This window comes from Nicotiana tabacum, chromosome 21 (genome assembly GCF_000715075.1).
Source record: "Nicotiana tabacum cultivar K326 chromosome 21, ASM71507v2, whole genome shotgun sequence".
Lineage (NCBI taxonomy): Eukaryota > Viridiplantae > Streptophyta > Magnoliopsida > Solanales > Solanaceae > Nicotiana > Nicotiana tabacum.
Window position 1 is genome coordinate 94244749 of NC_134100.1, and position 12424 is coordinate 94257172.

The following is a 12424-nucleotide window of genomic DNA, read 5'->3' on the forward strand; positions in this document are numbered from 1 at the left end:
CCCTAATACAAATATTAGTAATAATTTTCACGACTTGAATTCGTAACTCATAGGTTACACGAAAACAACTTTAATATTGCTCTTTTAATCAAAGCCTCAAAACTTTCAGATTCAAGTTATGAAAATTGAGAAACCCTGATAAAAAGCACATTAATTATATCATATTATACCGAGTACTAGATGGTAATTAAAAACAAACAAAAAAAGAATTTATGCCAAAATAAAGCCACCTTAATAAGGGGAAAAAGGGTAAGTAGTTCGAATCTTTATAAGAAAAGACAAGAATATATATACTTACCATACGTGTGCACAAACTAATTAAAGGCAAAAATAACAACAAAAAATCCGTTAAAGTTTTTTTTTTCTTTTTTTCTCACATCAGTCAAACACCTACCAACAACGTGTATTAAGATTCACAAGGCTAGGTGTCTGCTAAAAAAAACAACCTTTTTCTCAATAAATATTTTCTTTTTTTAGACTCTATGATTACATCTTCGAATTCTCCATCTTTCTATATATAAAAGCCAAAAGTCTGGAAAAAACAAGAGAGAAAAAAGATCTAAAAAATAATAGTTAGAAAATGGGAGATGTGAGAAGAAATAGTAATCTTGGAGTTTTGGGAGTTTCTATGTGTGGTGCTGCACAAGAAATTGAACAATTGAGTAGAGATAGTAGTCATTATAGTCTTTCTACTGGTATTCTTCCTTCTCTTGGTGCTAGAAGTAATCGAAGAGTTAAGCTTCAACGGTTTATTATTTCTCCTTATGATCGCCATTACAGGTTCTTTCTTTCTTCTGTCAACTTTTCTTAACTAGTATTTTGAAATTATACTGGTCCCGACTAATTCAGATCCGTGTTGTTCTCTCTATTAGTTTTAGCTGCGACTAATTCAGATTCATGTCGTTCTCTATTAGTTTTAACTAATATCTGAAACCACGCTGGTTCGGCTAATTCAGATTCGTACCGTTCCTATCCGGAAGTTCTCTATTCTTTCTTTGTTCTGTCAACTTTTTTAAGTAGTATTTGAAACCACTTGTGTCCGACTAATTCAGATTTATATCGTTCTATTCTTTCTTCTTCCGTCCGCTTTTTTAAACTAGTATTTGAAACCACTGGTTTCTTTGTTTGGTAAACTTTTTAACAAGTATTTGAATTCGTGTCGTTCTCTTTTCTTTCTTTGTTTTGTCAACTATTTTAATTTGACTAATTCAGATTCATGTCGTTCTCTATCCGGAAGTTCTCAATTCTTTCTTTATTCTGTCAAATTTTTAATTAGTTTTTGAAATTATTGGTCCGACTAATTCAGATTCGTGCTATTCTCTATTAATTAGGAATTCTCCACTTTGTTTCTATGTCTATATGTGTTTCTCATATTTTCTTTTGTATGAATATTGAAGATTTGAGAAAGTTCTTGAATTAAAGAAAAGAATAGTCTTGATTATGATGAGTACTCTTTCACCAAAAGATTAGAAATAACCGATCCATTATCCTACGAGTTATGAATCGTGCTCCTATGATTTCTTAGTTATTATAAAAAATAAAAATTGGAAATGAAGGGTAGATTATACTGGGTTTAAACGAATATAGGATTGAGTCTATTTGTTTAGAGTCCGGAAAATGGAGAAATTTCTGATAGGAAGCCACGCCGCTCAAATCCGAAATTAGTCAGACTAGTGTTTTAAGAAAAAAACAAAGTGTAGTTGATTGAATGAATAACATGAATAAGTTTTAATGCTTCTTAATTCTTGATAGTATTGTAAGAAATATAACCCCTATTTTTTTATTTATTTTTTATTTTTTTATAATGGTGGTGTCGGTCATGGTCAGCTTAACTTCCGCTATCAATCAAATATATATTACCTTCAACTAACACAATTAACGAGAACTATGCTAATCAAGATAGGAAAATATTAGTGAGCCTAATACATAAATAGGCACTTGAACTTAGTCTCAGTTGGCAAGTATGCCCTCCAACTTTGGGCGTGCACAAATAGGTACCTTAACTTGTCTTCACTTTGTCAGTTAACACTCCAACTTACAAAATGAACATCTAGACACCTCCAAAATTTCTGTGCCACGTTAGTGCTACGTCAATATTTGTGTTTATATGTTCAATTTTATATAAATTGAGGTGTCTATTTGTGCACACCCAAATTTAAGGGCCTATTTATGTATTATGTAATTTTAAAAAAACTGAACATATTTATCTCTACTAAAATTTGAACCCTGTTACTCATAGTTTAGCATAACAATTAACAAACATACTTTTGTTTTCTTTCTATAATTTATTTTCCCATGTAGAAAGCTGGTTTTAGTCTTCTCTCTCGTAGTTATTATTTTTTAATATATGATCTTCTAGTATGCTCCACCACAATGTTATTTTTTACAACATTACCGACACCTTGCATTATTTAGTTTGAAGTCTTTGTTCATTCATCTTTATTTAATTTTCCCGTGAGCTTATTGAAAAGAACGTCTGATTTCTTTTTAAAAAATGTACTATAATTTTTAGCCGCTTCTAAAATAATAACCAACAAAATATTTTTTTATTTTATATATATATTTCAAACATTTTTTGCTTAACAAATACGACAGAGCCAATTTTGTATTTTGCCGTTTCTTAAGCCTCAAATACTATATTTCTCTTTTTTAATTATTTTTATATGCAAGACAAACGATTTTTTTTTTTTAACCTTTCTCAAGTTTGCTCAAACTTTTGAAACTTATTATTCTTGATTTTATGAATAGGATTAATTCAAAGGTTCAATTTACGAAATTTTTTCATATTATGGACTTTGATTTGACTGTCTTTGAAAATTCCTTTAGCCTCACTTTTCTCTTTTGACTTTCGGTTGGAGAAAAAGATGAATATTTGAGTAACATGTGTGAGATCTTTCCAATGCTTTATTTTCTCCGTGTGTTCCGTGTCTGTCCTTTATCTTTTTTTGAATTTTGTAATTAATCACTATTGAATTATCTAATCCAGTCGGTAAGAAAAAAATATTTATTTATTTTGTTTTGTCAATAAACAACAAGTATGAGAAGAGTACCCCTACCTTGTGCAGGTAGAGTGAGGCTGTTTACGATAGACCTTCGGCAAATCGTCAGTAAAGTAAGTAAGTAAAAATTGAAAATTAGAGTGTAAATTCCAATTGAGATAAAAAATATTTTTCTCCATCAGCTTAAGTTTTGGTGGACAGATTAGTAATATCCGATAAAATACTAAAAGTATGCGCAAACTGGTTCGAATACTATTTTTATATTAAAAAAAGAATTATTACTAATTATTATTCACGTTTAGCAAGTCTAACAGCATGCTAGAGAGAAAAATGACTGAATTCTTACCCTTAGGGTGGGGGGTTGTGGGGGAGTGTGTCTTTTTCTTTTCCTGGTCAATGGGGTACAAAATAAGGTTAAGCTGATTATTCTAGGCTGCCAATGTTGTAGCTTAGACAAAAAACATCTTTTACACTGTTATACCTTTATGTCTTTTCCACTCCTATTCCTGTTGCCTTTTTTTGACCGAATGAAAACCTTTTTCTTTAGCCCTTTTGTTTTATTGCTATTTTTTTCTTAAAAGGATGCTGTTGGGTTCTTTGTCGGCACCTAAACTATTTTAACGTGAACTTGTTATCTTTTAATGGCACAGATATTGAATAATTTTGTCCATTGAGCCTAATGTTTGTTGTCCCTAATGCAACCTCCTATACTTTGCATTCCACTTAATTGACCAATAGCATACACTCTTTGGTGCTCTTAATTTTATTGCTATTCTAGATTATTTGCTTTGAGGTAGAGTCTTGAAGAAACGTAAAAATCATTTATATAATCATGAGATAACGGATTCAAATTGTGAAAACAGTCTATTACAAAAATGCACAATAAGGCTGCATATGATAGATTTGATATTGTCCGACCCTTTCCTAACCCCTGCATATAGCGCGGGTTTGGTGCACTGGACCGTCATTTTCAAGATTAAGATCTTACTAAAACCAATAAAGATTTCATCACATCAGACTCCATGGGGCCATAATATCTTGTAGGTTTCACGTGTTGATGGTTTCAATCATATGACATTTCCTATAAAAATCATATACTGACAATTACTGCTCCTCAAAATATCTACTTTGTTTTATTGTTAATAAGGTTGCCTAATTTTATATTTACTACAGTGTCTAAACATGTCATTATCTTAAAATTTAGCATCAATACCAGCCCAAAAATAGATAGAAGGAACTAATGCCCATAATTGCTGCAAAACGCAAACCAAAGCTTAGTTCTGGGGACAGGCATATATAGGAGACTTACAAATTCTCTAGGATTTAACGGACTAAAAAAGCGGCAGCCTGACGCACAAAGCATCCCGCATTCACGCTGGGTGGGGAGAAGAGTCGCGCCCCTAGGCGTGTGATGTATACAACCTACCTTAATGCAAGAATTAATAGCTGCTTCCGCGGCTCGAACTCATAACCTATAGATCACACGTATTTGACAAAACAATTTGCCTAAGCCTTGGCGGTCAAAACAATATTGTGAGCAATGATGTCAATTTCTTTTTTGGATAGTTAACTCATGAAATCTAATTAACTTAGCAACAACATTAACTTCATCTTTTTAGAAGAGGGTGACAAATTTTCTGCTTTTTCTTGCAGACAAGTATAATAGAAATGTGCTAACAAGTTCTGCATGTTACACTTAATTCACGAGTCATCGTTCTTTATATGAGATATCTGATTCATAGAAATGAACATGGATTTTGCTAAAATCAGCTCAGGTTAAAATGATGTTTGCAGGTTATGGGAGACTTTTCTAGTTGCACTCGTCGTCTACACTGCTTGGGTTTCCCCGTTTGAGTTCGGGTTTCTGAAAAAACCAACAGGACCACTCGCCGTGACTGACAATGTTGTCAATGGATTCTTCGCAATTGATATCGTTCTTACCTTCTTTGTAGCTTACTTGGATCGAACAACGTATCTACTTGTCGATAATCACAGAAAGATTGCTTGGAAGTATGCAAGTACTTGGTTTTTATTTGATGTCATATCAACAATCCCTTCAGAACTCGCTCGAAAGATCTCCCCGAAACCTTTACGCCAATATGGCTTATTCAATATGCTTCGCTTGTGGCGTCTACGAAGAGTTAGTGCATTGTTTGCCAGGTAAATTGCTCAGAGACCTCGAGTGATCAACGCTATATAGGCATATATTTTCCTTAAGGTTTAGTAAATACCGACCTTGTCTTTCTTTGTTTGAAAACAGATTGGAGAAAGATAGGAACTTCAATTACTTTTGGGTTCGGTGTGCGAAGCTTATTTGTGTAAGTACACTTTTCTCTTCTTTGATTAAGCGCTGATATTAAGTGGAATCAGCCACCGATGTTTGTATCAGGTAGACTGCCTACATTACACCCCTTGGGTGCGACCCTTTCCCGATCCTGCGTGAACGCGAGATGCTTTATGCACCAAACTGTCCTTTTTTTGTAATTCTAATTAACGTATTGTTTCTTTTTGCTCAATAGGTCACTCTTTTTGCCGTTCATTGTGCCGGATGCTTTTATTATCTGATCGCAGCTAATTATCCAAACCCGAGCAAGACATGGATCGGAGCTTCTATGGGCGACTTCCTTAATCAGAGCCTATGGATTCGTTATATCACTTCTATTTATTGGTCCATAACTACTCTAACTACGGTTGGTTATGGTGATCTGCATCCAGAGAATACGCGGGAGATGATCTTCGATATTTTCTACATGCTTTTTAACTTGGGATTGACAGCATATTTAATAGGAAATATGACCAACTTGGTTGTGCACGGGACAAGTAGGACTAGAAAATTTGTGAGTAAAATTATCCTATTGCTTGATTATTTTACCGTTCATACCAGTTGTATTAGTGTGCTACATAGTGTTAGTCTTGTATTTTCTTATTCTTAAATTTCTGTTATCACTTTTTGTTTCGTTCACTTCAGTTTTCTGGTTGGTCTGCTGGTGTTACTACTTGTTGTTACTCATTTCTTCTTATCTTTCCTGAGCCGAAGGTCAATCGTAAACAACCTCTCTACCTTTTCAAGGTAGGGGTAAGGTCTGCGTACGCACTACCCTTTCCGGACCCCACTTGTGTGACTACACTGGATTTTTTGTTGTTGTTGTTGTTTGCTCGATTATTTTATCAGTGAGCTATAATTTTATTAGGTTCTAAAATGCATCTGATCTTCTGCTACAGAGAGACACAATTCAAGCAGCTTCAAGCTTTGCACAGAGGAACCAATTGCCGGCTCGCCTCCAAGATCAGATGCTTGCACACTTGTGCTTGAAGTTCAGAACCGACTCGGAGGGGCTGCAGCAGCAAGAGACGCTTGAATCTCTTCCTAAAGCCATCCGGTCAAGCGTTTCGCATTTTCTTTTCTACTCTTTAGTAGATAAGGTTTACTTGTTTCGTGGGGTGTCAAACGATCTACTCTTCCAGCTGGTAACTTAGGAAACAGATAATTAATCACCTGTCTTACATCTGTAAGCATGTTTTCTTTTGCATTTGACGCTCGCTCTATGGTTCCAGGTCTCGGAAATGAAGGCAGAATATTTTCCTCCCAAAGAAGATGTCATTTTGCAGAATGAAGCACCAACTGATTTCTATATTCTTGTAACAGGAGCTGTGGTAATTTTAACCTCTTTCCATAATCTTGTTTACGTCACATATTTTACTTGATAGTACTAGTCTATAAATATGTGATAGTACTAGTCTAATGTCAAATCTATTTGACAGGATCTATTGGTGCTTAAAAACGGAGTTGAACAGGCAAGTTTCATCTCAAATGCACGGGAACTTCATATTTTTAGTACATTCATTTGGTCTTTTTGATGAAGCACATTTAATTTTTTTTTTCCAAAACACAATGGTGAGCTGAACGTAAAATGGATGTTTCAGGTTGTTGGAGAGGCGAAGACTGGTGATCTCTGTGGTGAAATTGGGGTTCTTTGTTACAGGCCTCAACTCTTTACCGTACGAACAAGGAGATTATGCCAGCTACTACGTATGAACCGTACCACATTTCTGAATATCGTCCAGGCTAATGTTGGGGACGGGACCATAATCATGAATAATCTCCTTCAGGTACGAATGCCTTAAAAACATTTTCTAACATTGATGAATTCGCTTAACATGATTCGACTAAAATATGGCTGTTGTATTTTTTCCTTTCTGCTGAGCAGCATTTGAAGGACATAAAGGATCCAATAATGGAGGGAGTTCTTCTGGAGACAGAACGCATGCTCGCTCGTGGTAGAATGGATCTGCCTCTCACCCTTTGTTTCGCAACGCTTAGAGGTGATGACTTGTTGTTGCATCAGTTGTTGAAGCGGGGTCTTGATCCAAATGAATCGGATAACAATGGAAGATCCGCTCTGGTTTGTACACATACGAACTTCTGTTATCAAAGGATAATTCTATGTACAATAGATTTCTCATTTCGTTTCTTTCTTATTTGTTTTCACTCATCAGCATGTCGCAGCGTCTACAGGAATTGAGAGTTGTGTGGTTCTTCTGCTTGATTTTGGTGCTGATGTCAACAGTAGAGGTATTTTTCAATTCAACTCTATGAGGAGCTCCGCCCCTACTTCAATTAAAGCTCACCCCCTCCTAAAGCTCCTCACTCCACTCATTTTTGAACTTCTAATTAGACCTTGCTGAACTTTCCACGACATAGATCAAAGGGTTGATTTTATTTCTTGTGTACACAGATTCAGAAGGCAATGTCCCATTGTGGGAGGCTATCTCGGGGAAGCACGAGCCGGTGATCAAGTTACTCGTTGACAACGGTGCTAAACTATCAGCTGGTGATGTGGGACATTTCGCCTGCGTTGCTGCTGAACAGAACAACTTGAATTTACTCAAGGATATTGTCCGCTACGGCGGGGATGTCACGCGTCCCAAAGTCAACGGCTCATCAGCACTTCATGTTGCTGTTTGTGAAGGAAACATGGAAATAGTAAAATACCTTTTGGATCGAGGGGCTAACGTTGACCAAGTAGACGAACATGGTTGGACCCCTCGGGATCTTGCTGAGCAACAAGGACATGAAGACATCAAAGAACTCTTCGAATCCGGGGAAGTTATGAGAACTCGATCCGTTGATCCTATCCCTGAGGAACGACATGGGGTTCGGTTTCTTGGTAGGTTCAAAAGCGAGCCAACTATCTTCCCTGCATCACACGGAGCATCATTTCTAGCATCCGGTGGATCATTAGGGCGATCACGTCCTAGACGTAGGACTAATAACTTCCACAACTCATTATTTGGGATAATGTCAGCCGTGCAGACCAATGAGCACGACGTGGTTTTATCTGCAAACGAGGCAAATGTAAGTGCCACGACAACCAAGACTTACGCTCCTAGAGTGACTGTGTGTTGCCCCGAGAAAGGGGACAATGGAGGTAAGCTTGTTTTACTTCCACCGAGTTTTCAAGAACTACTTCAAATTGGTTCTAATAGATATGGAATCTTGCAAGTCAAAGTTATAAGCAAAGATGGAGCTGAGATTGATGATATAGAGTTGATCAGGGACGGAGATCGTTTAATTTTTGTTAGTGATAAAGAAAACAATGAAACTGATAATCATCAGAATGGTGATGAGTTGAGGTGAAAACCAAAATTGTAAAATAGGTCTTTTTTTTATATGATCTTCCTTTTACTTGAATTATACTTCTTCATTCTTCTTTGGGGGTAGGGGAGATTGGTAATTTGGGATGAACAGGTTAATTGTAATACTGACAGCCAATTTGTGAACATGTAAGTGAAAAGGATGTGCACATCCAGTTACCACTTTGTCTAATTTACAGAAGTTGAGAGTTCAGAAACTCCTCTGAAACCTCTTTTGACTTACGAGCGACAAGTGTATTACATTATAATATAGTTGGTGACCGACTTATATAACTGATGAGCCACAAGTGTATTCTCTAACATTATAACTATAGCTGGTAACTGACTTATATAACTGATGAGTGACAAGTGTATTCTCAAACTATAGTTGGTGACTGACTTATATAGCCGATGAGCGACAAGTGTATTCTCGAACATTATAACTATAGCTGGTGACCGGCTTATATAACTGATGAGAGCGACAAATGTATTCTCCAACTATAGTTGGTGATCAACTTATATAACTAATGAGCGACAAGTGTATTCTCTAATGTTACAAATATAGTTGGTGACCAAGTTATGCAACTGATGAGCGGCAAGTATATTATCTAACATTGTAAGTATAGTTGGTGACCTTTTTAACCAAGGCCATTGATAATCTTTGACTTAAATTCTGGATCTGCCTCTAATATTCCAAACACTTCCTTCCTGATCTTCTTACAAAATGCATCAAGGTTGTAAATTAGCACTTAGAAATAACTCACATTTGTTACCAATGCGAAAAACTATGAGGAATAAAAGAATGGTGTCCATAGCCATTTATTGTATGTATTTTTCCTTTAAACAAGGAACTCATATTTATACAGATGTAATATAGAGAAACTTCAGAAAAAATGTATGAAAGAACAACATCTAAGACTTATAATTAACTAGAGGGGCGGCCCTTCCATAAAGCAAGTAAAGTAACAACTTTAGGCCCCATATTTGTGGGGGGCCCGTTTTTTGTTACACCTAATAGACTATGTATAAGTTTAAAAAAGAGTACTGCAAAGTGAAAAAGTTTGATTTCTTTCTTTAACAAATATAGAGAAGAAGGATTTTCAACTGCTATAATTTCTACCAAGAAAATTGCAGTTGAAATGAATATCGAACCTGAATTTCGTAAGACACGTGTGATATATAGGACGTAACAATTCGATGCGAATGTTATAATGAAATCTCAAAAACTTTCGAAGAGTCCTTTATAGTTGATTACTTCTATACGACAACGCTATTTTTTCACTTCAAAATAGATTTGAACAATTCGAAGCATATGAATTTTTTTTTGGTTTTCTATTTGGTAGTAAAAACTAAGATCACTAGATGTTGGAAATTTGAAAAAAAATATTGTCTTAATCTTGAATGTTCCTTAAAGCATAATAATCAATTCGATATTGATGGTTTAGATTTATTTTCTGAATTAAAAGTATTAAGAACAATAGTACAATTAGAAGATAACATTTTAATTGATACACTTAATCAAATAAAAAGATTTAATTTTTTTCCAAATGCCTAAATTGCTTATAGAATAATGTTCATAACTCATGTTACCGTTGCTTTAACGGAAAGAAGTTCTCAAAATTAAAATTGATAAAATCTTACCTAAGAACAATGTCACAAGAAAGGTTAAATGGATTAGCTATATTGTCAATTGAGAAATACTTATTAGGAGTTATTGATTATAAGAAAATTATTAATAACTTTGTATCTAAGAAAAACTAAAAAAAATAGATTTCAAATAAATAAATAAAAATTAAAAAGTTAAGGCCTCTCATAAAGTTTGGCTTTAGGCCACAAAATTAGTCGGGCCGTCCCTGATTAACTGTGGAATTTTAATAAAAAAATATGTTTATTCGATCCACTGACTTTAAATTCTGAACCATTCTCTAACAATGGTTGTGAAGGCAGCCTAGGATGAGACTTATCTTGCTTTTAATTCTGAAATTTATAGCCCATTTATCGAATATCTTTCTACTTCTTCAGAAATTTGTGCTCGTTGATCACCCCTCTCTATGAAAAATCCTGGTCGGTCTGGTGGTGGTGGTGGTTGTCTCGTATCGTTTGTAAGCATAGAAACAACACTTGACATTGATGGCCTATCTTTTGCATAGTCTTGAACACACAAGAGTCCCACATGAATGCATCTCATTACTTCATCGCGCGAGCACGATTCAATTAGTGTTACATCTATTAGCTCCAAAGCTGGCTCCTCTCCATAATTCCCATGCCTGAAACAATAGAACCAACTTAGCACATAAGTCAGAAAGTGTTGGCTATGTGTAAATAAAGTCCCACATCGAAAGTGAAAAAGAAAAATGATTTACTTATAAGATGTTGGATAATATTAATAGTGTGAGGTTTTTTGGAGAAAACCGTGCAGGCTTGGCCCAAAGAGGGCGATATCGCACCATGTTAAAAGTATCTTTGAGCCTGTTTTAGCCCAACGAAAAGGAGTCTTCATAACTATTTCATGAGATAAGTTCATAAGTTTAGAGATTATACCAGTCCTATGAGGTTTAGCGGATGCTCAGAATCATAGCAGCTGTTGCTTTTCTTGCCACTAACAATTTCTAAGAGTAATACTCCAAAGCTGAATACATCTGTCTTTGTTGAAACAATGCCTCTTAATGCATACTCTGGAGACATATAACCACTGAATCGAGGAAGATTAAGCCAAGATGAACGAGGCAGATGCACCTTGTCTGTTCAACGAAGCACAACAAGCGCTAAACTAGGTAAATTCAGATATCCCTTGATGGCTTTCAATTTGTACTTAGACTATTTCATAGATAGCCTTAACATGTTTCTTTGCGTATGTAGGCCTCGGTTCTTCATCATGAAACTTTTCTTCGATATTGGGATGGGCTGATCCAGCTAGAAGCCGAGGTCCAACAGCTCACTGAGAAGAGATATACTTACAAACTTCTCAGCGAGCATTGTGAAAGGGAGGCTAAGAGCCTCCCAGCTGAGCTGGAGGTGACTTGAAAGGAGCATGCCGACCTAGTCGAGAAAGTAAGAATATTTGAGGTTAGTGGCGATGAGCTAGAATCGGTGACTAACGGTCGGAATCCGCAGGTCCAACAGAAGTTCGATCTAATCGACCAGCTCCGAGACTAGATGGATGCAGTCAAGGCCGGGATCGAAGAGTTGTGAGGTATAATGGACCGCTTGGCCTTGGAAAAAGAGACTTCTCGGTCACACGTGACTTCTGTTGAGGTCCAGCTTCGAGCAGCAAAGGAAAAGGCCAAAGTGCGGGCCCAAAAGGTTGAGAAGCTCCAATCTCAGCTAAGCTCGGATGTCTCTGATCAAGAAAACCTTGCTAAGTGGTTAAAGCCGATGCCGACGAGATGGTGCCCCAATATAAGACTGATGCCGAAGCATCCCGGGATCGATTGAAAAGTACTGTCGAGCACATGAAGTGGCAATCCCGAAGGGAGGTCCTAGAGCAGATTCATGCTCGAGGTTTCAACTTATCGACTGAAATTAAGAATGCCAAGGGGATCGAAGCCGAGGTCAAGAAGTTGGCGTATCTTGAGGATGAAGAAGACTCCGAGGGTTCGAGCAGATCCGAAAGTGGAGGAGACTCCGTAGATCTTGGCGACGAGGCGGGCTTCGGCGAAGACCAGGCCGTTTAAGTGCCTTGTGCGTTTTCCTTTGTTTTTTTGTGGTTTTGTATTTTTGCACCTTTTTTCAAGGCCGTTTGGCCTTTGTAAAGACTAAATGTATATATAATATAAGGCTTCTTTTTCTCT

General features: G+C 36.3%; 1 protein-coding gene across 3 annotated transcripts; it reads left to right on the top strand.

The window, feature by feature from the left end:
* Nucleotides 1–479: 479 nt before the first annotated feature.
* On the top strand, nt 480–8851 carry LOC107771654 (potassium channel AKT1). Of its 3 annotated transcripts, none has more exons than XM_075242098.1 (12): nt 546–780; nt 3066–3112; nt 4794–5159; nt 5260–5317; nt 5519–5836; nt 6222–6467; nt 6555–6653; nt 6762–6794; nt 6924–7109; nt 7208–7402; nt 7497–7572; nt 7736–8851. In XM_075242098.1, the coding sequence occupies exons 3-12, from the start codon at nt 5113–5115 to the stop codon at nt 8635–8637; spliced, it is 2160 nt and encodes a 719-aa protein (XP_075098199.1). In that variant the 5' UTR covers nt 546–780; nt 3066–3112; nt 4794–5112; the 3' UTR covers nt 8638–8851. The 3 variants fall into 3 exon arrangements, with proteins under 3 accessions (XP_016446562.1, XP_075098199.1, XP_075098200.1); XM_075242099.1 differs by having other exon boundaries at nt 553–780; nt 3066–3116; XM_016591076.2 differs by lacking the exon at nt 3066–3112 and having other exon boundaries at nt 480–780.
* The last annotated feature ends 3573 nt before the right edge of the window (nt 8852–12424 follow it).